The sequence below is a fragment of the Embiotoca jacksoni genome, unplaced genomic scaffold, assembly GCF_022577435.1.
Source record: "Embiotoca jacksoni isolate LCO1_2020_lvr unplaced genomic scaffold, fEmbJac1.0.p SCAF_38, whole genome shotgun sequence".
Lineage (NCBI taxonomy): Eukaryota > Metazoa > Chordata > Actinopteri > Embiotocidae > Embiotoca > Embiotoca jacksoni.
Window position 1 is genome coordinate 3,122,684 of NW_027185390.1, and position 27,901 is coordinate 3,150,584.

A 27,901-nucleotide genomic window follows, 5' to 3' on the forward strand; every position below is an offset into this window, starting at 1 on the left:
TTCTCAATTAAAACGGAAGCTGTCGACTCACAGTCCGCCATCTTGGCTCTGCACTGGCATTACTTGCGTGGGAAACAGCTGACTCCTTTGAGCCACATATTCCAGTCGGTTTCCCAGCGAAATCTCCCAAGTGAACAAAAAACAACTCACGCCCACTTCTTCAGGTCACGGTTTCGTTGGGTAATCCCGCCGCCCGGCCTCCACGAACTCTCTCACGCCATTGGCTTACGATGATGTCAGCTGCGGACGTATCCGCCCCCCCAGCCTTCTCGTCATTGGACGTTTGTTCAAGTTGAAACCGTTCCCCTCATCTGATTGGCTCGAAGAAGCATGTGGTCGCGACTCGCGGTATCACAACAATTTGCCGAAAAAGCGGTGTCAAGTTAGGGAGACCGGAACTCGTTGAAGTGTCTTCGCTTTCAAAATAAAAGCACAAACCACTGGACTAATGGTGAGAAAAACAACGCGTTTGCAAATATTGCGCTTTTATTAGCAGTAGAGTGTAATAGAATAGTTATTACGTTTATCGTACGAGGCAGTTTGGTTTAATAACAACTGCAGTTTTTTTTTTTCAATTCCGCTCTTACCGCGAAAGATAGCAGGAAGTGCTGCGCTAACTCTGCTAGCGTTGCTAACGGAGCGTCATTGTTTTTGACATATTTTCGAGCTAGCATCACTCAAGGTGACGTGTTTGGACTCTTTTTTTTTTTTTTAATTTTAATTTAATTTAATTTTTTTTTAAACTCTGCCCTTCACGATGTGGATGTGCGTTGCTGTTTTCCTGCTGTGGCTGCGGTCGGGCGGATGCACGGACAAAGCCAACACGTCCGACCTCATCCAGTACACCGCTGCAGACTTCAGGGAGAAACTGAACTCTGGGAAGATGATGTTTATCTACTTTGAACATCAAGGTGAGCTGATCACTCCCAAGAAACGCCTCAGTCTTTTCTGTATTTCTATTTAGGACATATAGGACCTCGGTGGTATTGCAGTACTTTTGCCAAGACGTCTTCTTATCAGATGGTACAACGTGTTTTTTTTTTTTTTTTTTAGATGAGTTTAACAGTAAATATGTTTCCTGCATTTTTGGGAAAAGTCATGGAAGGATATCCAAACTTTCAAAATATCAGCATTTGTGGACGACAGCTACAAGAGGAGCTTTTAGTCAATCAGGAATCACAGCTTTTCTCTCCTTCCAGTGTCTCCGACCATCTCTCTGTTCCTGGTGGAGTTGGAGAAGTCAGCAGAAGCTCTGCAGGATTACGGAGTCCTGGTCGGCAAGGTCCTTGAAGTGGCCAATAACGCTCTTCAAATTCAAGCTTTTATTCACAGATAACCAGCGAGTTGCTGTTTGGCAGGTGAAATCCTTCTTTTTTTTTTTTTTTTTGTCCTCACTGTTTTAGGTCAACTGTAACAAAGAGCTGGTTCACGCCTACTGCACAGAGGAAAGGCTACTGCACACTGCTTTTTTATTCAGGTCGGTCTCACCCGGCTGCTTGGTGGGTTTGGTGAATTGTGCCGCCGTTGTTTTTTAAATTTCGTTTTAACTGCGCTCGCGTCTTTGTGTCGTCAGAGGCGGGAAGGAGTTCCTGAGCTTCGATTTGGACACCGTGTTCGACGTCAACTCCATCGTCTCTGAAGTCCTGTTGTGAGTAATCCTTTTGTTGACAGTTGGAAACGCATCGATGAAAACCAGTCTAATTGTTTGCATGACATTTAGTTGAAACCTTTTTCTTTCTCTCTCTCTCTCTCTCTCTCTATTGTTCTTCCAGTGCCATCCTGCGTGATGAGGTGAAGTACGTCCACACGGACGCTGACCTCCTGGCCATGGAGAAGGCCGCCAGAGGGAAGAAGGACATCGTGCTGGCTTACGTCAGCAGTCTGGGGACACAAGGTGCAAAGACGAGGGAGGCAAAAAAAAAAAAACACTGAGAGAAGGGAGAGGAGAAGGAGGCAAAGTGCCAGCGATGCACCTCACTGACTTACTCCATTGTTTGCTCATACTTTGGAAGATTGACTCATGCCACGAATTGTATTGTTTCTGCTGGTTGTTTTATTAAGAGCACAGATCGACGATGGAGACGGCGTATGTTTATGGATCCAAATATCAGTTCATCCTCATAACAGGAGGCCCAGTGCTGAAGCATTTAGGGTAAGAGCTTTTTTTTTTTTTCCTTCCTCTCCTCCACCCTCCCCTTTTTCTGCAGACACACACCAGATCAAACACTGTAGACGCCTTAGACATAATATCAAACTTCTATTTCTTTACATTGAGCGGATAATTTAGTAATTTTTAAAAATGTTTTAAACACATTCATCCACTTCGGACTGTTAAAACTTCGACAAATACCCCTCTCTGAAAAAGTCGAGGCCATTAAACAATTTCAATTCCTTGAAGCAGCCTCTCTGTGTATCTAAATAAAAACGTGGTCACATTACTGGAACAGAAGTGGGGATGCAGATGTTCAGACTGTCTGAGGAGAGGAATGAACGACTGAATCAGTGCGGGAAAAAAAAGATGAATTTAAACTCTATAAATAAACACACAAGTCTGAAGTCAGTGAAATGATTCACGTGTTAAAAGTTAAATTCACGTTTGTTTTTTTTTCTCTCTCTGCGTCTTCTTTCAGCGTGAACGAGTCGTCTCCCTCGTCTCGAGTGTGGTTCCTCCACTGTCGAGTTCCCGGCGGCCCCGCAACCCCGATGACCTCCGAGCGCTGCCCTCTGACCTGCATGAGGAAGGCCCTGTCCACCCTGAGCCTGCACGCCTTCCTGCAGCTCATGGAGGCTCCACTCGTGGTAAACAAACAGAGCCACTGTAGATGTTTGCATCTGAAGTTCTGATCAAAGGTGAAATGAAAAGCCATTTAGTGGAGCAAGAGAAAAACAATCAGAAAATAATCAATCTATCTTTGCAGAAAAACTAGTATGTCAGACCTGCAGCGTGTGCTTCATTTATCTGCCCTTTATTTATTGGATTCATGGATTAATTCATTTGGGTTATATTATGTCATCAAAGTGCTTGTGTTATGTGACCGACGGTCCAAAACAACCAAAGATATTCAGGGTCAGATTTTACACACTAAACATCAGCAGAAGGATGTGGAGAGAAAAAAAAGCCTCCTAAACAGGTCAGTAACACAGAAAGAGGTTTAAGGTTCCTACTGTTGTGTCTCTATAAACTGGCCTGCATTGATCTCGCAGTTGATGGTCAAATGTAACTGTAATGAGCACAAATCACAGCCCTCTGTTTCCTGTTTACTTTAAGAGGATCCTTTTACTTTTTAAGAAGTTTCTTAAAAGCGTCTCGCCCCTCTCACAGTCTGAAGTGCACGACGACCCCTCGGCGGTCCCGCCCCCCCAGTTCCCCTACCAGCAGACCCCGCAGGTCTTCCTCTTCTCCCGGCCCGCCACCGAGCACCTGGACCTGGACACGGCCACCACTCTGGCCTGGAGGCTGCGGGGCCTCGCGCTGCTGCTGCTGGTGCACAGGTGGGTGAGAGCTGCAGGTTCACGAGTCTTTATCATATTAATACACACTTCAGTCTGAAACCTTTTGTGTGTGTGTGTGTGTGTGTGTGTGTGTGTGTGTGTGTGTGTGTGTGTGTGTGTGTGTGTGTTACCAGGCAGAGTGCTGCAGTGAAAACCCCTGATGAATATAATGCTGCTTACAGGCTGCCTGAGAAGGTATGACGGTCTCATATATATAAACACACAATATAAGATTACTACTTGTTCTTACCTGTGTGTGTGTGTGTGTGTGTGTGTGTGTGTGTGTGTGTGTTTGTTTGTTTGTTTGTTTGTTTGTTTGTTTGTGTGCGCACTCCCAGAGCTCCGAGGTGAAATATTTGACCCTACACAGCCTCGATGAGGTGTTGGAGCTCTTCACCAATTTAGAGAAAGAGGTGGAGGAGGAAGAAGAAGAGCAAGGAGAAGAAGAAGACGAGGGAGAGGAGGAGGATTCTCATTTTGGTGAGCAAGAACAACAAACAGGCTGAAAAGAGAAGAATCACACATTAACCAAAGAGGAGGGAGGAAGGATAAAAGTGAACCTGTGTGTATTTATGTTTGTGTATCCGTCTCTAGGCAACCTGGACGATGAAATTGCAGCATCGGTGTTTGAAAACCGAGGCAACCTGCCGGACACGGACTCAATTACCCAGCTAACCTCGGACAACTTCCACGCCGCACTGGCACAAAGCAGCCTGACAGTGGCGCTCTTCTACCTCAAATGTAAGACGCAGATTCGCCACTGGGTGGCGTCAGTGTTTCGGTCTGTAGTGGAAATGTGCTGTTTGTCATGATTTTTCATTTTATTAATTTTCCTGTTGAAGAGGTGGAATTAACTGCAGTTTCTTCTTTTCACCACCAGGGGATGCTGTTTCAATGGCTTTTCTCAGCTCCTTCATTGAAGTTGCAGAGAGACTTGCAGGTAAACAACAACACTGGCCAAATATGCATATATATATATATATATATATATATATATATATATATATATATATATATATATATATATATATATATATATAATGAGAGGGTGACTGTTCCACGGGGAAGATACAGTGTTGAACATGACAACACAAAATATTCATGTTAATGGATTTAGTTGCTCTTATTAGAAATCTGTTTCACTTCAATTTAGAGAATTAAAAATAATAATACCTTTTATTTGTGTAGCGCCTATCATACAGGAAATGCAGGTCAAAGTGCTTTACCGCAAGAAAATTATTTGGAAAACGAAAGCAGTAGTGTTGCCATGGCAAACTGGCCCCATTAAACATATGACGAGTGGAAATTGTAGAAACCAACCTTTCAATTATTCTAATTTGTAGGAGGGATATTCACATAAGACTCAAACCTTGTCACACAGGAGAGAAAAATTGCAAAAAAAAATATATGTAAATAATGATGTGAATCTGGGACTGTGTGACATATGGAGGGACTGTACCTTTTATTCAGACCCACATTCTCATAACATGTCATCTCAAGCCCAAGACTTTACAGTACTGTAGAGCAAGAATATTGTTTATGGGGATTTTGTATTTGCTCATTTGTGTGACATTTTGAAACATCATTGCTGCATGTGTTATTTTTTTTTATTTTTTTTATTTTTTTTATTTAAACATAGAGTAAATTGACTGATGAGTAAATCTCCTCAGACTTCGAGCTTGCCGACGTCCAGATGAGCGGGGTCGACTGCGGAGAGTGGACCGACCTCTGTGCCGCTCGGCCCGGCAGAGCCGTCCCGTTCCAGCCAATCACGGCCTTCCCCAGTGTCCTGCTGCTCCGCCCCCAAGAGCCGGCCCAGCACTACGGAGGGATGCTGGCCAGTGAGGCGCTCCACCGCTTCATCGTGATGTGAGACGAAAATATCTTTGAAACATTATAGTTTAGAAACGAGGCGGAGTTGAGTTCATCATGAGGACAATGACTCGGCCTATGGAAACAGTGTCATGTATTCTGAGGTACTCTTGAGGGAGATGTCCTCTTGAGGGAGATGTCGTAACTCTGATGACATCATAGCGATGTCATCAAGGTCACATCTGCCCGACTCTGGAATCTCCAAAGTAAAAGTTCCAAGAGTCACAAACGAAGGCGTTTCTCAGACAAGCAGGGTGTAACGATTGACGGTCAAGTTGCATCATGGGAAGTGTAGGATCCAGTGTTTTTCCTACTACGGTTGGAGAAAAGTGTTTTAAATAACCTACTTGAGTATCATTTTAATTACACACAGTAGAGTGTTTCAGTTCTTTCAGTCAATGACAAAGAGTGCATCCTTAGAAGGAACAAACCATTTGATCGTCATCAACACAGAAGCAAACTACAACCAAAGTCAGAGTTCAAAAATGTATTACTAAAATCAACAAAAGAAAGTCAAGGAAAGACAAATAGACTCCTGCAGGATGTTTGTGTTGGACGTCTCTACTGCTGCAGAAGGGACATAAAACTCTTCCTGATAAACAACAAGCTGCTGCAGTGTTTTATACTACAGATCCAACAAAGTGAAAACAAAACAAGACTTTATCAGCATGATGGCAATAAAATAATAGAAAACACTTGGGATGAATCAGATGTTGGTGTCCATCACCCGTATCCTTAAACAAGCTGCTACAAATAATCTCAAATAGGAAAATAACTCATGTGAGAGCGTGGCAGCAAGTAAAACGCGCATAACAACATGAATATTTGGAGGGGAATGCTGCTGCTGCTCCAACAGATGTCATGTTCCTCTGAAAAACCGCAGGACTTTTAAAAAAAAAAAAATGTGTTGATAGATACGGTCTGTCTGGTGTCCATCTGCTAAAATGTGGGGTTTTTATTTTGTGCATTTTGTTCTTTAACCAGGAGCCGCTCAGCTTCTCCCGTGCTCCTGTCCACCCAAGAGGAAGTGACGTCGTTCCTTGAAGACGTGCCTCACCCCGAGCTGGCGGGCTACGAGCCGGACAGAGTCGTGGGACTGTTTCAGACGCGCACGCACACAGGTAGGAGGCTCGGTGTGATGTCACGACAGCTGAAATCAAAACAAGGACTTTATTTACTTTTATGTGTGTCCGGTGTTCAAGCGGATTTTTGTGATTGTCATACATATTAAATTCGACAGACCAAAATGAAGCACTGTGGCACAGAGGGATAAGATCAGAATATATTAAAGAGTATAAAGTCAATATATTGACAGTGTCATCCTTGGAAGTTTGAAAATGTGAAGAAAAGTCTGAACATTTTTCAAGATGTCGTAGATGTGTCCCTTCACGTCCTTTCATGACCTACTTTCCCTACAAATCCCCGCTGCCCACTGTCATTAACATCAGATTATGATGTCATGGCGACGTCCCCCTGTCTTGCCAGGTTTCCTGGTGTTTACTGAAGCAGCAAAGTCCCTGAGAGGAGCGGTGCTGACTGGACTGCTGACAGACGGGCTGGCAGAGAAATGGTACCAGCGCTCCATTCTTTACCGTTTCAAGGTCGTTCCTGAAAATCCCCTTCGACTGCGTCACTTCAGCTCCTCTATCAGAGTTTAACACGCTTGAATTCTTCCAGTGCTTTTGTGTGTGTTTTACGTGCACGTTTGCCGCGCAGGGCTGCCGACCACTCTGTGGACCTTCCCGCCGCGCTGGTGTTTCCGTCTTGGGGGACACGCACTCGTCCCGCCGCGCTGCCCGTGTCCTCGTCCGCCGAAGAGCTGCTCGCGCACGTTAACGCTGCCCTGCTCCACCCGATGGTAAATAAAACTGTGTTTTCCGCAGGCGTCTTTTCTTCATCCTAAAGTCGGATGATGATGATGATGAAACTTTTTGTTTGCAGTCGTGTGATTAAGAGTCCAAACTGAAGCCCGCGTTGTCGTATCTTCATTTAAATGTCACGAAGTGAAACGGCCGTGAATGATTGGCGGAACTCTTCTCGGCGGCCGAGACGAAACCGCTCACCGTACGTCACGTATAACAAGCTCCACGTGTTTCTCTCGATACATTGGCGGTCCGGAGTGATGAGGCACGTCTCAGGACACTTTCGCTCGAGTAAACAACGCGAGGAATGGAAACTATAGTCCTTAATACAGATGGCGCTCAAGGCCAGCCCTCCCACTGAGGCTTTATGACGCTGGTGTGCACAGATGAAGATGGGTGCAGACTCTTTCCTGGCACTGTGAATGTAAATAGTTGGAGTGCAACAGCCTGGTTTAGGAACCTGATTTCAAGTCACTGTATCATAATGGATCAATCAGGGACCAATTCTCCCTTCTGGTAGTGCTGTTGTCCTCAATTTTCTAATTCATCCTAGTAAATCAAGGCCCAATAAAACCAGTTGGAAGGAGACATTAACCCCGTCTCCTTTATTCCTGCGGTGCAATCAGTCGAATAAAGTTGAAGTCTTTCCTACTTAAAAAAGAAGTGAAACAAAAGGTTCAGTCTCTTCAAGGATTTTTCATTCTTAACACTGCACATTATTTTGCCTCCTTCAGTTCATGAATTGCTGTGTTTGACACGTTTTATGCTGACACAGCTCGACGTAGCAGCTGCAGTATTGCAGCACTGGTGTGGAAATCCCAGATAATTTGAGCTTTGTGCTGATTTAGTAAAACTCCTCTGAGTCTGTTTGTATTTCATCACTATTTAAATCTCCGTTGTTTTAGCCGCCTTTGATTCTCCATAAATGTGATTTGATATATTTGGATGAGTTTTCTTTCGTTTTCACCTGCAGCCCGAGCTGACGGTGGACAGCCTGCCGTCCTTCCTCTCGCTGGGCAGAGCCCTCCTCCTCCTCTTCGTCGGAGAGGAGGAGGACGAGATCGGGCGGCGGCAGAACCGGGCGCTGGTGGGGGAGATGAGGGGAGTGGTGGAGCTGGGCGGGGGGAGGATGGAGCGATACCTGGCCTGCTGGATCCACCTGTACGTCCGTCAATCAATATCATCTACCCTCCTTCTGTCCTCGGTTTTGTTGTTGATTTATTGCTTAAAAAAAAAAAAAAAAAAAAAAAAAAATCCACTCTCCACTCTCTCTTTTTATGCATTAATTGATGAATCAGTAGATTTATTTTGCTGGTTTGTGTTTCAGCGGCCGCACTCCAGCTGGGATGTCCGTGCTGGGCTCGTACCTGGGCTCCATGCCCCCTCTTCCTGCACTGGTGCTCACTCATTTACCCTCTGGGGATGAGATCTTTCAGTACCCACCCAACACCCCCATCGTGGCCCCGTCTGTCCTGCGGTGGCTGCAGAGGGTCGAGGAGGGGGCGGAGTCTCCAGCAGGTAAGGAGAAGGAAGCAAATCTAATTGGACTAAATCAGTGGAGGATTTTGAAGTGTCTAAGCATATATTTAGACATAGAAATGTTCCTACAGGTTATATTGTACACTTTACAATACAGATGATATGTGTGAGAGATTATGTAGTTATAGAGTTATTTTGTGATGAGACAGTGGGGAAAAAAAACATTTGATGTTTTAGTGGACAGAAAGGCTAAATGCTGTAATAAAGATCTCTGTGTGGGCGTGTCCGTGTAGGGATGCTGGGTGAGGACAACTGGCCTCCCGCCGTCGACTTCTACGACTTCCTGAAAATCATGGACACGCAGGAACCCGACTCCAGCCAGCAGCAAACTCCTCACGGGGAAGAAGTGGATGAGGAAGAGGTCAACGTGGAAGAACATGTGGTGGCGGGACAGACGACGGATGACAAGAATCCTTACAGCCACTCTGAACTGTGACAGAACGAGATGGGACGGAAACGACGCGGCTGATTAAACTGTTAATATATTATTACTGTACAGTTTTATTATAGTTATTGAATATGTAAGTGGACCAGCATTTTATTGTAAAGATTTAGCAAGACACATTATATTGAATGACAAGAGGAACTGTGATTTTTAAAGCCATATTTATACTGATTATATTTTGTGTCTTCTGATTTATTGTTTATAGTCACACTAAGTTTAATTTCCTGGTTTCTTACTGCTATGTTTTCCTTGGGATTTGTTTTGTGTGGTCAATTTTCAGGGAACTCTGTGGTTTCATATACTGAACTGACATTTCTATTCTATTTTTCATTTTTCATTTGTAAAGCAACTTGAAAACGTGTTGCCGCATCTGCCCAGCAGCTGAGGAAATCACACCAAGCGTGGAAATTGCAGCGATGTTTGATGAAGTGCTTTGGAAATTTTTGTTATATTTCGTATCACTCCATCTCCTGGCCCGTAACGTCATGGAACGGCGGGGTTATTTTTCCTGGCAAGTGAATTGCAGAACAAAGGAGGTGGGGTGGGTTCTTCGGAATCTGGTGTTTAATTAGTGCTGTGGTTTTATCTGTAATTTTTTTACATTAATCTTTATGATCAAACTTTGTCTCATTACTGGCTTTGACCTTGTTCTTACTGGGATTTAATCCAAATTTAAAAAGACATTGCGATTAACCTCCTGGAGCATAATGCAGAGGATGTTTGATTATATAAAATATATGACGGAATAATACAACAAATTTTTGAAATTATATATCGGGCTATTAAAGCATAATCCCATTTTTGAGGTAAATAAAAGTGTAAGGCAAAGGCAAAGCTGCAAGGTGTCCCTCAACTGTCTAAAATAGATATTGCTTTCATTTAATTCAATCATTACTTTTTGTCTTGAGATGCATTTATTTATTTTTTTTTACCCTGGCCATAACTATTACCCATTTGTTTTTTTTTGGGCAAAATGTATGAAACAGCGCCCCTCTTGGTTGCAACGGCAGCCGATGTTATTGAGCGTGTGTGGCCAAAGGCGGTACTGCAGTCTTACAGTAAGGCCCCAGGTGCACTAATTAACAGTTGAAGACTGTAAAAAAAAAAAAAAAAAAAAAGGACGGAAATGGACATTTTAAGGACCTAAAATTTCGACGTGAAAGTTCTCCGTTGCCGTTTGGACGTAAAAAAAAAAAGTTGGTATGAATTGGAAAAAGGTAGGTAAAGTTTTTGTGTGTGTGTGTGTGTTGGTAGTTTTAGGTGGCTTTACCCCGTTATATTTCTTTTAAAAGGCTAAACCCGGCGCTAACAGTCACGGAGAGGAAACGAGGACAACCTGCAACAAAGAGACTGTCGACTTCTCCTAAAAGAAAGACAAAAAGAGTTGACCTGGACTTCAAACATCGTGAGTAAAACAGTCTTGTCTGTCTTTGCTTGCTAATAGTTGGGTAATCCCACTCAGGAGGTCGTCCCCCCCCCCGGAGAGGATTTATTATTTTGTTTAGCTTCTTGCTGAATTAATATTGATATGAAGAAGACTTTACTGTACTTTACTTTTTTTTTTATTTTTTTTTTTAAATTTGTATTATTTTGCCCACATAGACTCTTGGCTTTGAATAATGTTGAATGCTTTCCCAGTTTTATTTTCTTTGGTCTCAGTGGGTTTATTGGGACAACTCACTCACGCACGTTTTGTTTGTTGAGTAACTGACGTAAACAACCGACAAAAACGTTGTTGGCCTTTCCTGTGTGGGAAGCAGGTAAGTCACGTGTGTTTGGTACGTGCCTCGATATTTCTTGACAAACTTTGAGACCTTTTATTAGTCGGTACTAATGTGAATTATACATTTCGTGATACTGTCTATGCTCTTCACACTAATACAATACGTAAGCGACATCTGCGAGCCTTATGACTGATATGAGCATTATTTCATTTTGATTCAAACTAAAATCTTTCTAGAAGTTGGCCATTTAAATTATGTGATTGTTGTGTTACACCACAAGTTAGTTCCTTAGTTAATTTAATTGTCTCCAGTCTGTCCCATGTGGTTTGCTTTGATATGGTAAAGATAACAAATTATAAATATGCGTAGTATTCCTTTAACAGTGAAAACTTTGTACAATAAAAGACCGTCTTATTTTATGGGCGGTTTTACTGGTAGACAAGTATTCCTCTTATGGGAACTTATTCCAGTCTTCGAGTGGATTTCTCCTTTTATGAATTCAGCGATGAGTTTCAAGTCTGTCAAAGTCGTAGTGAGCAGAGTAAAAACACACCAAAAAAAAAAACATTAAAAATCCCCGGCTCAGCAAATCATTGTGTGTTTAGAAACCGTCTGCAGATGGATTTCATGTATCTGTTTGGGTTTTTCCATCGGGGCCGGTGATTACAACAGGATTAAATTCGGAGGTGCTGCGTCAGTACTCCTGCCTGACAAAGTCTTATTTGATTTAAAGTTGTTGTTTTTTTCTTCCCAGAGTTATGATCTCAAAGGATTATATGATTTCATGTCAGCAATATGACGTATGACGGTGCCAGCGCTGGCTTTAAAAAGTAAAATGACTACCGTTGCTGCTTTTTAACGGTTTGCTAAACTGACTCCTGCCAGAGGAGCAAAGAAAGAGAATCGGACACGTGGGATGATGTTTGGATGTGATCATGGAGATATTTTAAGACGGCGAGCCAAATGAGTTGGAGGGGGGAAAAAAAAAAGCATCTGTGTATCTGCGTACAGTTTGAATAATGATGACAAATTACACCTGTATAAAAAGTCTTTTTCACTGCAGACATTTTTGACTTGTCATTGCAGCAGAAAGCACAGGCCTTACTCACAACGCAGAATTAATTCATCTCGGCTGCGACGTTGTTTTTTTAAGATGATTTTTTTTTTTTATTTTGGGGTGCCTTTATTCAGATAGTGACGTGCAGACAGGCAGAGGAATGTTAGCAGAGAGCGCAGAGGGCTGACGCGCAGTAACGTCCGGGAATTGATCCGGGAACTCGCCGCTGACGGCTTTAGGGCTCATCTGGTATATTCACCCGAACCACGGAGCTGCCGGGTCAGCCAGGGCCTCTTGATAACTTCGGACTCTGCGCAGCACTGCCAGCTCTGCTGGGTCTTACTTTTGTTCTTTTTGTTTTGTTACTTGTTCGGCTTGCTGCTGACCGGTCAGGTTAGAACTGTCAATCTGTTGAGGAGAAAGCAGGAGAGTGTAAGCAGGGACACAAAACACGTGGGTAGATGTTGCCACGCAGAGCAGGGTAGCCAGACGAGAAGAAGAAGAAGTTTCTGAGCAACTCCATTTCCAAGGTGCCGAGCGATCGTCAGTCAAAGCTATAAAAACGTCTGCGGAGATGGCCGGGTCACGGTTGTGCTGAATGGTTTTGGAAGATGTCGAAATTGAAGCCCAAAAGTTGCATAACGTGTGTCAAAAGCAAAAAAAAAAACATGACTCGTCCCACGCGCGGGTCACTGATGGGGTTCAGTTTTCTTCGTAGGATTTAAATCTGTCCGGTAAATTGGACCCGCGTCCGATCGCGGCTGCAGTTTTCCACCCTTTCATTGTTTAATCCGCCGTACATTCTGACCATCTGCTTACTTTCCGATTAATCATACTTATCTGGATCACGCCGATATCGGAACAAGGCACTGAGGAAAGTGGAGACTATTAGTTCAACTTGATACAGCTTGGAAAAACAGGAGTCAGCGGGGAGACGATTGTACGCAGATAAAGTATGTAACTGACCTCTTGCAGGCAGTTTCATGTCAATGCAAAACAATACGTTTCGTTTTCCGTTCTCGTTACCGCACATTATACTGAGTCGAAGCAGACTACGGTTGATTAGCGACAGGCCAATCGCAATGCATGCGCGTTCCCTCGAAATCGCTCGAGCAGTTGCGCAACGCGGACCACAGCCATTTTTTTTTTTTTTTTATTTTTTTTATTTCGACGATCCGCACGGCTTCTACACCGAATCAAAACACGACACAGAAACATTAGAAAGAGGAATCTGGCTTCAAAACAAGGACAACGTACGCAATCACAGAGGCTTGCTGGAATAATAGCACACAGATGCTGGTGTGCAAGAATGCAAAGATCTCATGATGGGGAGGCAGAAACACAGCGCAGGCACGGAGGTCTCATTTGTCAGGAACTATTGTATTATCATCTTGATTTAGTAATATCAGGTCTTACTCGTGGTTGCACACGTAACCCAGTCAGTGTTATTAATCAGTCATCGTCGCCATCGAGGGTTACAGAGACATCCAATCGTGTAGGGAATACTTTACGAACATCGCCGTGTGTGTACTGTGTGTGTGTGTGCGTGTAGTTTGTGACCATCAAATTCTCAACCCTAATTGCTGTGAAACACGCGGACACATTTAGGACCTCGCTGCCGACGCCACGGGCCATTTCTACGCGATGACGCGAAACGGAATACATCCATCTCCACTTCCACGGGGGGGGGGGCGGCTGAGGACGAGCACCGAAGTATAACGTCAACTCTGTGGAGTTGAGTATTTTCATAATTACACGGGTCAGAGTGGATCATTCTACTTATACCGTGGCTTTTATAGTTAAGTCTACACTCCTCACTGCAAGACATTTTGAAGTGTTACTTTTTTTGGTCCGTTTCCATACGCGACTACGAGGATTCACTTGAAAATTTGAAGTTAATGCTGGCGGTTATGAGCAGATAATTTGAGCCATCATTAGTTCATCTTGCGTAGTGCTTTTACCTCCGAGCACTTCACACTGTTTCCCATTCACACGCCCGGAGACGCCGCGTGAGGCGCTCGCTTCAGGATTGAACCTCCAGCCTTTTGATGAGTGGGCAACCTGCTCTAGCCACTTTGTGGGTCATAGATTAGAGTTAGGCTTGAATACTTTATTCCATTTCTGATGATAGATGACCCTGAATCCTACAATCTGAAGTAAAAAGTTGAACGCAGGACTTTTGTGTTGTTTTTGCAGTAATTTGCACACATCATCAATTGCTCAGTCCTCCTCTGATTGGTCTGAAACTGTAAATTTCTGAACAGCGACTGTTTCCGATTTAATTTGAGTGCGCCCACAACAATCTGAACCCTTGCTCGTACCGTTTCATGAACTTGGTGCGTGTGGGCTGCATACAGTGACGTACCGGTGCCAGCGACATCAAGTCCGAGCTATGCAGCTGAAACACTGTGAGTTTCTCTGCCTGTTTTGTGATCGATGTCTTGACAGATTGCTCGTGTCTGTGCCCTTAACTCATAAAAGGCCTGTTGCACTGGCTTTTATATGGCATTGTCAGCACAGACTAGTAACTGCACTTTTAAACATTGCCTCTAAGAGCAGCGTGTGTGTGTGTGTGTGTGTGTTTGTACCGCATGGCACTGCAATGTCCGTCAGACTTTGACTGGAACATAAACGAATCTTATGGGTACCTTTCCGAGAAACGCTACGCACGTCTGAAAAAGAATCCGAACAAGCGATTACTTCCTGTGCTGCGAACGAAGCGGTGTACTCGCACGTCATGCGGGAAAGCTAAACGTTTTTAGTAATCCCGTCAAAGTAAACGGTTTTTAGTAGCCTAGACATGTTAAACTATGATATTCCACCAGTGGAAAACAAATATTACACAAACTAAGACTCTAAATTTGTGTGGCAGGAGTGTGTTTTTCTTTTTGTGACCTCTCGCGTTCACCTCTTGACCCCTTTGAGGAGTTTTAACCCCCAATGCTCGTGTCTTACAATCTAACGGTCTGTTTAGCTGCTCTCTATGTAACACAATAATGATTCTCCTTTCATCCAGTCGCTTTGAGATTTTCTATTTTTCAGGACAGGACCTTTCTCCTCCTCTCCTCTGATCCGTGTTGGATTTGTTTGCAATAAACATAAAAACCTCTGCTAGATTTGGCACCCTCGGGGGGCCTCGGAGCATGCCAGGATGTATTTGTGTATCACAGCTGTTCGGATGGGTTGAACTCTGGTGCCCAATTTGTCCAGAGATTCCTTGGAACAATATGATTCAGGGTGTGGCAATTAAACGGTTTCTGCATTGTAGTTTTGAAATCTGTTGCAATGCTGACTTCCTTACGAGCCTGCAACAAAGAAGAGTGCTGAGCTAACAGTCTTTATTGGTCTTTCTCCTTTTTATCTTTTAGTTCTGTCGTACATTTTCTAATGAACTGGCGCACAGCAAGATAGAAATAGGAATGCAGTCTATAAGAATAATAAGCAGGAAGTGTCTTCAGTGGAAAAACGAGCTCATTAATTTCATTTTAAAATGACTTTGAGTTGATGTGTTTGACATTACTTTTCCATTTTATTTTCTCTCTTGAGGAAAAAAAAACAGCGTCATCTCTGAGGTCATCGGCGGGGTTTCCTCTGAGGTCATTACTCAGGAAGTCCGTGTCCGGTCATGACAAATGTATGAGTGTGAACGTGAGGGCTACATCTATATCGATATGTTTTATTAATCAGCTCCGGATGTCACTGCTGAGAATTGTCCAGCTACCTTTGGTAACACACTGCGTCGCCATGGGAACGGCCGGGTCCCGCTTCCTGTCTCTGTGCCATCGGGGAAAAGGAGAGTGAGCCGTAAATGGCACCCTGATGAGTCTTTACAGTCTTGATTAATTTTGAATGTCATGTCTCTGGGAAATGAAGTCACTTATTACCCTGAAAACTGGTCATGACTGCTGAGGACTGTGATGTCACAGACTCATGCTGTACAACACCTGGCTGCATCTGCACCGCACAGTTTGACAACGGACTGTCTCGTTAGACCTCTGCTCTTGATTCAAATCCCCGTCAGCTCTCTGTAGATTTGACCAGACCTGTTAAAGTGGTGTAATTTACATCTTCATACGGGCCTGCTGCCCACTGCAGACATTTCCCCTTCTCATAAAGCACAGGTGTTAAAACAACATTAAAGTGTCCCAGTGAGCCGACATGAGCAACACCGGGCCTCTGAAACTGAGGCAGGTTAACGGATTCATTTTGCCCTCATTTATTTTGGTAATTTACTTTATTACCGCCCATTTTTATACGTGCATTAAAAGTCTGGCGAGTCCAGCCTAACAGCGTATCAGACACCTTTTATTGGTTTTTATTTAAATGTTTAAAAAGTGCTCCAACTTAAATTATTGATCAGAGTTAGAAGCGGGTGATGTGTTATACGTTTAAACAGTAAACAGGGGGAACCAACAATATTATTAGGGACAATATACAGGTGTGATTTATCCCCAAAAAAACTGATTTCTAATTTGTTGTTTGTCTCCGACGGCCGCGTAAAAGTAATTCTTCTCCGTCTGTCTGTCTTTGGTGCCAAAGTAAAGTATAGAAGTAGCCCCAGAAGACTCGTACCCAAACTCATAAATGCACTCAGAAAGGCAGGCGATTATACACAGAGTGCAACAGTGATTGAGTAAAGCATATACACACACACACACTAATGGATGTTTTACCGCTGAGGCTATATCGTCAAGATCAAGTGGACAAACGTTCAGACAGCGATTTACTGGTTCAAGACTTGAGTGTACATGAAAGACAAGAGTGTGTACATCTTCATAGCTAGTGTATGTTGTGGTTTTCGCGGCTTGTTTTCACTGTGGCAGATATACCGTCTGTGTGTGTGTGAGACGGAGACATCTAGCAGAGAGCCATCTAAAGAGGCTTTTATTGGGTTTTTCGTTACACAATTCTGGGAAGAGAATTACACTAGGCGGCCGTAGAGAAGAGGATGTCAGGAAATTTGGTGTTTTTCTGTGGGTGTGTGGTGAGAAGGAGAGAATACTTTTGAAAAGTAAGTCTCTTTTTTTTTCTTTTTTTTTTACAGGATTTGATGCGTATTTCTTCTCTAGAACCAGAACACGCCAGATCACGCTTGTTCATTAGTTTAACCCTCGGATAGTTTTGTGTGGTGCTGGCAGAGCAGCGAACGCTTCATAACTTTCAGTGTCTTACTGCCAAACAAATATCCCCACTTTCCTCTACGGAATTTAGTAGCAGAAAAATGTCTCCTGCCCCTGGTTTTTCATAAGAAATCACATTTGATTTCAAAGGGCTGACAAAACAAAATGTTAATACAGATCTCCCTAAGCGTTGGACTGATTTTAAATGTATGGTAAAGGTAGACGTACTAACACGTTTACACAATTACTATTGTAATAATATCAAGTTATTTCAGTGTAAATGTGTTACAATTATGATTGTTGTTGGACTTTTTTTAGTTTGTTTGTGTTTTCAGCGATATTTGGTGACTTGGGTAGATCCAGAGTGATACTGCTAAGAGGAAATGACTTGTGCAGGAGTAAGCTTTGAGCTTTGTGTACCTTCTTCCTGTGTAGTTTTAGTTTGAGACAGATGGATGTCATCAGTGTTTCTTGTTGTCGACCACGATATAAAGAAAATGTTCTCCCACCTCCATCATCTTTTAGCACCTATTGGAACGGCAAACAAAAGCTCCAGTGCGTGTGTGTGTGTGTGTGTGTGTGTGTGTGTGTGTGTGTGTGTGTGTGTGTGTGTGAGAAAACCAGGCAGACAGCCACTCTGTTAATTCACCCGCAGTCAAATGCAGGTTTTAGTTTTTCTTCTCTCGGATCCGGGTGCCGTGTTTTCTTTGGTTTGTCATCAGCCCTGTCAGTGCAATCATGCCTGGAATTTAATAATTTAGTCCCAAGTCCAACTTCAGGGGAATGTGGGAGCTGCTGTTTATGATCAGGAGATCAAACGGATGAAAATCTTGAGTCGATTAAGTGTAGTTACGTGTAGGCTGGAAAAATTCATGTCCCTGTCAAAGTTAATATTTGTTATATGTTGTAAGCTAAAAACTAAAATATCTGGCTGAAAAATTCTATATTTGCATTAAACTCAATATGTATCTCAGAACTGACTGATAATCGATCATGTTTGCATTAATTGAATCGTGTTGCACTTCCCATCCCTCACTGTTGATGTGTCATATTACGATATAAAATAGTTTTGGTCAGTATGAGTCTTTTCATTTTTCTCACTGAGAACATTTCCCACAGTGATTCACTTATTGGCTGCTAATGCGCAATCCTTTTAAACCCAAATGGACCGGCTAACAAAGGCCGTATGAGTGTGTGTTTGTGTGTGTGTGTGTGTGTGTGAGTGTGAGTGTGTGCATTTTACATTTCACCTGGGACAGTCTGTCTCTGGCTATTTTGGGGGATTTTGTGTAACTTTCCAGGATTAAAAACCACAGGGCGACAGGAAGTTGTCATCCGGTTGCTATGACGACGCACTGAAGGAAGAGCTCACCATGAGCACAAGCACGTTCTGCGGGGCTGCAGACGAACCTCGTTGCGCTTGGTGCACCTACAGCCACTGTTTGATTTTAGGTGCACGAGAACGTTGGTCATTTCTGGAATCGGTTGCGGCTCATTCGTGTCAGTACTGCAGCAACTTCTTTCCAATGAACGCAGCACCATGGAGACCTATGTGTGGTTGGGTTGAGGCTGAGATAGTGGTCTTACTGCGATGTTAATAATGTAAACACGTATTGTCTTTTATATTTATTCACTCGTCTCCTTTTACCATTTTACCAACATATTTGTTTACCACTCCTCCCCTCTGCCAAATACATCATTGCCGGTATTTCCTTTTGCAAATTATATAATGTGTTATGTAAGCAGATTTTCTAGAAAACAGGGTTTGACTTAGCTCACATCCTCTTTCCTTTAAATAGAGTATGAGAAACTCGGTTTGAAACCTTGTATAACGCGGGACAGGCTTTTATTGGAGGTCCTTTCGGTTCCTCCTTTCATCTCACATCTCCTCCATTGTTCTTTCTTAAAAACGACCACTTCATTAAAAGGTCTGGTTTGTTTGAAACCGAAGCGGCCCCGGTGATGAAAGCCTGAACATCACGTTTTGAAGAAGTGGGGAAGGAAAGCTGACTTCAGCTTCTGTAAATGTCAGCGCCGAAGTTTCAAAAGTGGAGAAGTAAACCTCTTAAATTGTCCAAACGCGGACATATTTCCCCCGCTCGGCCTCAGAGATGTTCAACAGACTCTGCGGAGCTGTCCATGCTGCTCCAGACTCCTGCGGGACGTTTGCAACCTGCAGCGTCCGTCCCGTAGGAGTCTAAAAGTCCATCCTGTTGCTCCTTCTCCTCTGGGATTCCCGTAAAGCGAACGATGAGACAGAAATAGACTTGGAAACCAACACAGCATCCCAAACAGCGATGGGATCTTATCGTTTTGGAGTTTTTGTTCGCCCTGTGTTTTTCTAGTTTTTTTAGGACTGATGTCACTCCCTCGGCTGCAATCACAGAGCACGACAGATTGAGATCTCTCTTTTCTAAATTTGGCAAGGATTAAAAAGCACATGTTTTTATTGGAAACTAATTGGAAAGAAGGGAGGAAGAGGAGGAGGAGGAAACCCAGAATGAAGAAAAGCAGAGGTCGGCATTTTTGCCAGTCCTCAGAGAGTAGAAACAGGGTGTCCTGTTCAAAACAAGAAGCAGCGAGCTCTGCCAGAGGTCAGCTGACTGCTCCCAAACTCCCAGGCTGCTCTGTTTTAACATGAACGCGAGGCTTATAACATTTCCAAACAAGTTAGCGAGATCCTTTCTGCTTGACAAGAAACACTGGAGTCAATAGATCGTACAGTTAACGGAGTTAAAAAGCAGGTTTTGAAGTTTTAGTTTTGAGGTAGAAATAAAAATCGGCCACTTTTCTCTGGCAGTGGTCGCCATGGCACCGGTCGCTCCATCCTCCGACAGCTGATTATGTGCTGCCGTCACTACAGACCAGAATATGCTGATATGACGAGGTAGACGTGGAAGAATGAGTCTTAACCAAGGATATTTTGCTCATTAGCTAAACAATGTAGACAAACAGTGTCGACTGATTTCAAATCTAAAGGCACATTTCAACCTAATTTAAATCCTTTTTTATTTCTCATCAACCTCGTGAAACCCAAAATTATGAATCATCTCTCTGACATTTATTTATGTCGGTTAAAGATGTCTGCACCTGTGTTAGTTTACAAAAATGTCTGCTGCTGTAAGTAGCCCGAGCTGTGTTTATTAGCCAGGTATGGAGAACTTCGTAACGCGTACACAGCTGTCTAAATCTGGCAAAAAAAATAGATAGACAGAACTTTGAATTTACGCAGAGATTCATGCATCTGGCTCCGACGGTCCGGTAACTGTGGTGCTCAAGAACCTGAACCTTATCAGTCTCTGATCTGGCCTTCATCAAAATCTCTGATCCTCATCCAAAGTAACTTTTAGTAGAGACAAAAAGAAACAAAAACAAAATGTTGTGTGCAATAAAAAAAAAATAAAAATAAACGTCAGGATAAAAAGGTTTCATCAAATTCAGTTTGAGCGTCGGTGAGTGGACGTCGTCGACTTCATCCCCCGTCAAAGGGACATTTGTTGCTTCAGAGATTTCAGACACCCGAGACGGAAACATGAAACCCAGCAGGGGAAGTATCTGAGTGGTTGTCTGTGACTCATTAATGATTGTTGTTTCTAAATATCATCGTCTAGGATTGCAGTCCCCCATTACAGTAACAGACACACACACACACACACACACACTAACACACTTCTGTAGGCAGCAGTTAATGACATCTGCTGCCATTAAAAGCTCTTTGCTGGATCAATAAGGAGGCAATGCAAAAACTGCCTTTTTTTTTTTTTTTTTTAATATTGTTGGAGGACTGTTGGGGAGAAAATGGGGGCCATTGCTGGGTGTGTTCGGGTGTGTTTAGGTTCAAACTCGGCTTTAATTGGAGAGTTTCCCGACTGCATATGAAGCTACTGCAGATAAAACATCCTCCTCTCCGTGTGCTCCTCTCGGTCTCCGCGTGTACGACCCGGTAAACATCCTCCTCCGTCTCTGCTCCTCAGGAATGTCCTGCAGCGCTTATGTTCTCGATTAGAGAGAGAGAGTGTGTGTGTGTGTGTGTGTGTGTGTGTGTGTGTGTGCGTGTGCGTGTCACCCTCGATGAGCCCTGACAGCTCTCTTGTCAAAACGGGGCGTATGTGGTAACCGGTGTGGTTAATGACAAAAATCTCTCTTTTGTTTTTTACATTCCTGCTTGAGCTCTCACACACACACACACACACACACACACACACACACACACACACACACACACACACACACACACACACACACACACACACACACACAGAGAGACTCAGGGTCAATTAATAGTGTTGTGTTTCAGCATGTACTGGTGTGGGCAGCGATGTACCAACAGTAGTGTGTGGCAGAATCCTTTATTGCTTCTATAAACGATAGCATAGTGAAGATTTTTTATTTGTCATCCATCAGTGTATTAGTAAAAAAAAAAAAAAAAAAAATCTCAAATTAATGCAGTATACAATCTAATAGAATTAATTTGTCTGAGCAACTCTGAGGGCTTCTGAAAAATCTTTATACAAATATAATTTATTTCCTCTTCTCTTGACTGACTTGTAATCAAAACAATAAGAGCCTGCAGGGCATTGGCTGGACACCACTTGTAAAGAAACGCACGTGTGGGCCAGCAAAACTGAACTATAATTCATTTAAGTTAGTTATTAAATCAGTAGCATTAATGTCTGGGTCTGGATCCGTTCCATAGAGAATCCACAAACACAGATGAGGCCACCGCGTAGATGTTGAATGTGTGTGTGTGTGTGTGTGTGTGTGTGTGTGTTTTTGATCGAGGAGGTGCGAGTAGATGTGCTGTCGCATTTTGTGTCGCTGTGTCCTTCAGAAAGGCTGCAACCAACACACACACACACACACACACACACACACACACACACACACACACACACACACACATGATGGGGTGGAGTGGTCAGTGTAAACAGGTGCAGATAAATCACTTGAGTGTGCTGCTGCATGCTGATCTCCAAACACACACTGATGTACTTGTATGAATAATGGGATTTTCTCTTTTTATTTGGTGTGATGAATAGCTGCTTTTTTAGGTGTGTACAACCTCTGTAGCACACACACACACACACACACACACACGCACACGCATATTGTGATAAGTGAGAAAACCATACACGACATCGTTGGAGTAACAGCGTCGTTTGTATCGGGCTCAGCGGAGTGTTTCTCTGCTGATGTTTTGTTTACTGCTGTTCAGACTCTGAAAATTAGTCTTTCATCTTGGAGAAAGGAAGAAGAGAGATTTTCCTCATCATATAGAGTAATTTAAAAAAAAAAAAAAGCCCATTTATCTGCCCCGCAAGTTCATTGTTGTCTAAACTTTCTGATTCACTGAAGTCAGTTTGAAAAGACTTTTTAGCACGGAAAGCCAAAAATAGCACAGAAATGCATTGTATCAATGGTAGGAGTGATTTGACCCACAGCTAGCAAATTATGCTTTCACATGCCAAAAAGAAATGAATAAAGGGTTGAAATGATAATGAACAGATGGTTTGAGAGCTTCTGCTCCTCCACCCGAGCGAGGATCAATGCTCTGCAGGGCTGAAGGCTCCGAATACTTCTGTTCACTTCTGTTTATTAAAGAAATCATAAGTTGTCGTGGCAGTATTTGAAGCCCAACACGGTTACTGAACTGGCCTCTGTTATCCATCATCGCTCCGAGTAAACACATCGCTGGAGCAGCGTCGGGCTGCCTGCATGTAAAACCAGTGTCACAAACAAAGGAATTCCTGCAATACTTTTGTCTTTTTCTACAACTTTCTATCGGCCATACAGGAAAGGGGATTTTGAGGAATTTCTTTCTGTGACATACTAGACTTCACCGGATAGCTGAGGAATGAATTAGTCTGTTTTAACACGGAAAATATCCACATTTTTCAAACGTACCAAGACTTGGATCAGTTACAAATTGTTTGGAGCTAACCCTAACCTTAACCCCAGCTGTGAGCTGTTTGCAGAAGCTCTGATATTCTGTTGTCGGCCAATAGGGAGCAGAGAGGTTAACGAGGGTGTGTAGACACGGCAAAAAAAAATTAAAATAGAAAAGGGTGAGATAAGGAGAGATCTATCAATATTTATGGGTGAAAGCGAGAGGAAGTTTGACGTGGAAAGATATCAGAGGAAAAGCAGAGGAGAAAGGGAGATGGAGGAAGCAGGGAGGGAGTGGACAAACAGTGATAAATAGCACCATGTTAATATCTATGATTAGTTTGGAGTGGGGTATAAATAATATTTTCATTAACTTCAGTTTCACCTCCTCCAGGTTTGATCTTTTATTTGTAGCAGCGTTTTTTTTTTTTTTTTTTTTTTTTTTATCTTGCTGTCAATGCAGGACCACCTACTGTAGTTATTTAAACAGTCCACCGCACACACACAAAGAAGCAGCTTTTCTTTTGCTCAAAGCCAACTGAAACAGACTTATTTATTAGCACAGGCTGACCTGTTGTAACTATCTAACCAGATGTAACTATGATATTTCTGCACTGTAATGTTCATTTCAACAGCTCAGGGATCTTTTTAAAAAAAAAAATTATTATTATTATTATTATTATTGTTATTTATGGTCAGACATCCAAACTTTTTGAGCCAGATTTTCACGGATTAGTTTCTCTCATTTCCTGTAAGCTTCATTTGATTTTACTGATATTTTCGAAGCCAACACAGAAGTTCAGCACGTCATCATACAATTCAGAGACCTGCAGGCATTAGAAGACAAAGAAATGACACTGTCGGAAAGATTGGACAAAACAAACAAATAAACCCCACGTCCTTACATTGATCACGTCGCCCTGAATGCCAGTTCGCAATTTGAGCTACTGACCTGTGATGTTTTGATTGGTACTTTATTGCCCGTTTGAGTGAGATCATCTCCACGTTATTCATGCGCCTAAAACCTGAACGGTTTGACCGAATCTGAAATTATGTGGCGCTGTTTTGTGTTTGTTTTTTTGTGCTTCAAGGGTGAAATTTAATGAAGCTGGCAAATTCTAATCGAAGTGGCATTACGTTGGAAATTCCCCTCAGACCGGACCCTCGCAGGGCCCATCGATCTTTACATTATTGATCCGCAGGAAGCCACCGCCGGCGTGCTTTCTGTTCTATAGCAGCGTCCCATGACGGCAATATGACAAAGTGCACTTCAGTATATGAACGACGACGAGATCGACTGCAGAATCGAGGAAAAGGTTTCTTCCTGAAATTAGGTTTCCAAAGATTTCTGCGTTGAATCGAGTAAAAACAACAATTCAGTGGAGGATATAGGATTTAAAGCATCTTATAATTGATGGGTACAACAACAAAGAGACAAAACAAGAAGAAAAACTTTATGGAAGCATTTCTCTGGCACAGAATTAATAGCTTAAAGTTATGTATAGTAGAAATACAACTCTGATGGCGGGTGACTATTTTTGTATTTAGTCATAATAGGACGTGATGAAAAAATTGTCAAGACTTGGAATTATTTAATAATTTTGCCCCTTCTTTGCTATCAGTGATGGTGTTTTGCCTGCCGGGATGAGCGGAGCGTGGGAATACCGAGCCGGCCTGCACTCTGCCGTAAGGAAGCTCATCTGCGATAAGAAATATTCCCAGTGGCTCTTTATCAAATCAGTCAGGCATTTACGACATGCATGAGATCTTAAAAACATCACTCCGGTCTGTTACGGCGAGTATTACGTGGAAATGGTCACAGAGTCAGAACCATTTTTTTTCATCCTCTGAAGTCCCCTCCAAGGCAAGATCATTTTTGTCAACACGGGAATAAGGGGAAGACTGGCACTTATTTTGTTCCCATTACTGACCCCAAGGAGACCACTGCCTCTTTTGCACGTATGCAGATCTTAATGCATTCCCTGTATATTACCTGTCAGTTCTAACAAAAAAAAAACACCAGTAGTGTGACTGTCTCTGAATCTGCACTGATGTTCATATAAAACATCCCTAAAGATGCTTAAATATTCTATAATACACGAGCCTTTAAAGTACCTGAAAACCTGGACGGACAGAATTTAAAACTGCATTACAGATAACTTGTAAGATCCTGAAAGTGCGACCTAAAATAATCAGTAGGTCTGACAGCTTGTTGAAGCCCATGTGGCTTCACTCAGCTTTCATTATTCGGTGGTTTGGTTTGGAAAGAAGAATCGATATCATCCACTGAGCCATCAGCGAGAGCCACAAAAACATCAGCGGGGGGGGAAGAAGAAAAAAAAAAGCCACTCGGGACGACAAACACATGGAATCTGCAGACTGTAGAAGCTGATAAGAAGATTTGACTCTCAGGATTAAATGAACTGATTTAGTTTGGTGCCGCTGAAGGGGAAAAAAAACAACTATTTTTCAAACTAGTATTTTGACACTTCCTGATTGGGTTGATTTTTTTTTTTTCTTTTCGGTTTGTTCCCTCTGTGTGTGTGTGTGTGTGTGTGTGTGTGTGTGTGTGTGTGTGTGTGTGTGTGTGTGTGTGTGTGTGTGTGTGTGTGTGTGTGTGTGTGTGTGTGGGCACGTGCTCCTGGTTCTGCCTGCTCACCAGCATTATTCAAACATCACTATCTTATAACAGGCCCTGACAGGGCACACAGTTGGCTCGCGTACAGTATCAACACACTTCCATGCACAAGATTCGTCTCATGACCGCAGCACTGTGCACAGACTGACTGGGAACATTTATTATGGAGCTGCAGGGAATCTCTCTGAGACTGTTGGTATTTATAAGAAACAGAAAGGCTGACAATGGTCTAATTTCCTTCTTTTTCTTCTTCTTCTTCTTCTTCATAGAAAGAACCTGGCATACACAGACTCACACAGACAGGTACAGAGACACTCACCTGAGAGACAGAGAGAGAGTGTCCATTTTGCAACAAAGCGATGACTCAGGATCACTTAACAGGAGACACGTCGAGGGTGTGACGCTTCATGACATCAGGAAATGTCCCGCAATCGTTGTCTTAAGTTGTGTCTTGTGAATCGTAAGAATATTTGTGGGAAATGAGAAATTTCCAAATTAGTGGAGTCGTCCAATCTCAACGTCCAAGTAGGTCGAACAAAAAAAGTGATGTAATGTTTAAAAGGGGATTTAGAAAACAAATGTATTGTGGCAGGAAACCGAACTGTGGAGTAACAGAGCAAAGTATCTGAAAACATCAGGAGATCATGTTTATTATATCATTTAAAATGGGCCATAAAAAGAAGAACAGGTCCTTCCTCTAGTTTGTCAACAATTGATAAAATTAGAAAACCTAATACGTTTAAAAATGTCATATTTTCTTCATCTTTCTTGAGCTTATTTAAAATTTTTTCTACCAGAAACACGCCTCTTACAACAGTAAAGAATCGAAACTAAAACCTTCTATGTCACGTTGGCTGCTAACTTCAACCACCGACTGGTTTATACAGCGACGCTACAGAACTGTGCAGTATATTAAATAGATAATAAACATGATCTGCTTCGTCTGCTGTAGTTTTATGATTTCACTTTTGTAGCTGGCCTCAACAGACTGTAAATGCGGTCACGAAAATGGGAAAACTATATGTAATGATTAAATATAAAAAGCTTTATTGCTTTTTGAACTTACTGATAAGAAGCTAATAAAGCATCTGAATTTACAATGTTATTTATTGATGCATGAATTATATATTTGACTTGTCTGATGAGCGTTGACTACATTTTGTTTGTGTGGGTGCTTCATACAATTAACGAGATCTGAACATTGTCGCCGTGGCGATGTGAATGAGTGCAGCTCGGAAAGAAAGACCGAGGAGGAGTGTTGCAACAACTTCAGAGTGAAACTGAACGAGCTCAGACCTGCAGAGATAAATGTTTTTTTTGTTGTTGTTTTTTTGGAGGGGAATTCAGACACAACAATGACCGTGAAACTCATTTGTGTCTCCATAAATACGACTGTCAGGTCGGTATTTATTTCCACATTTACAGGCTCGTCGCCGCGGCGTTTCTCACAAGACGCCTGTCAGTCAGAAAACATCCGTTTTTGCGATTATTTCTGGTAGTTTCAGGTCTTTTGTACGGTGGAGGAAATTTCCCTTCGCCCCAAAAATATTGTAAAAAAAAAGTTAAAAAGAAATGGGTTGATATTTTGTCGAGAAATATTTTTACAAGTCGCTGTTTTAACTCCTGTCTTTTCTAAACACTCCTCACTTTTTCTTTGTCTTCATTGTTTTCTGTTTGCAGTGAGGTTTCTTACGACTTTTCCCCCCGCGTGGTCATCGCTACGTGGGATATGGACATTTCCAACAGCACCAAATGAAAGTTTTTCATGTTTTTTCTAAATTCTCCTCTTTCACCTGGTAAAACAGTTTTTTTTTTTAATTTATTTTTTTTATAAATGACTGTTTAGTTGAGAAGATGCTCCTCGGCTCGTGATCTGCACACACACATGCTCCTCAGTGCCATCTATGAAGTAACGATGAAAGCTGACGTTATTTATTTTCTTTAGCTGCAGAGAGGACATTCCTCGTCCAGACTATTGACTTCTCCCCCTGTCAACTTTCAAAAAAAACACACACACACACACACACACACACACACACACACACCTTTCACCGCGTCAACTTTAGACACTTGTTGTTGCCTCGGCCGGCGTCCCAGACTCATACATACATGCGTGTATTATAAAGTTCAGTAGTCCTGCGTTTCTATTTTTCCTCCCTGAACAGATGCATCCTGGGTATCTGTGTATCCTGTGGGGTAGTGGGGGGAGGAGGGAGGGTGTGTGTGTGTGTGTGTGTGTGTGTGTGTGTACAGCTCCATCTCTGCA

The 27,901-nt window shown here is 42.7% G+C and overlaps 1 protein-coding gene across 3 annotated transcripts; it reads left to right on the plus strand.

Moving 5' to 3' along the window:
• The first annotated feature begins 59 nt into the window (after positions 1-59).
• Positions 60-9,384, plus strand: txndc16 (thioredoxin domain containing 16). Of its 3 annotated transcripts, XM_069166447.1 has the most exons (19): positions 60-911; positions 1,200-1,282; positions 1,404-1,477; positions 1,574-1,648; positions 1,773-1,894; positions 2,062-2,152; positions 2,631-2,799; positions 3,323-3,492; positions 3,627-3,687; positions 3,831-3,972; positions 4,087-4,233; positions 4,373-4,432; positions 5,163-5,361; positions 6,349-6,485; positions 6,850-6,934; positions 7,081-7,222; positions 8,200-8,387; positions 8,554-8,744; positions 8,999-9,384. In XM_069166447.1, exons 1-19 carry the CDS (start codon positions 758-760, stop codon positions 9,199-9,201), a joined length of 2,493 nt encoding a protein of 830 aa, XP_069022548.1. In that variant the 5' UTR covers positions 60-757; the 3' UTR covers positions 9,202-9,384. The 3 variants fall into 3 exon arrangements, with proteins under 3 accessions (XP_069022548.1, XP_069022550.1, XP_069022549.1); XM_069166448.1 differs by lacking the exons at positions 60-911; positions 1,404-1,477 and adding an exon at positions 943-1,023 and having other exon boundaries at positions 1,200-1,358; XM_069166449.1 differs by lacking the exons at positions 1,200-1,282; positions 1,404-1,477 and having other exon boundaries at positions 843-911.
• Positions 9,385-27,901: the final 18,517 nt, after the last annotated feature.

Excerpts from the sequence above, each read along its gene's own strand:
- txndc16 (XM_069166447.1), top strand. The coding sequence starts at position 758 with ATGTGGATGTGCGTTGCTGTTTTCCTGCTGTGGCTGCGGTCGGGCGGA. Across the intron at positions 1,478-1,573 it reads CACACTGCTTTTTTATTCAG|AGGCGGGAAGGAGTTCCTGA; the intron begins GTCGGTCTCACC and ends TTGTGTCGTCAG. Across the intron at positions 1,895-2,061 it reads CAGCAGTCTGGGGACACAAG|AGCACAGATCGACGATGGAG; the intron begins GTGCAAAGACGA and ends TGTTTTATTAAG.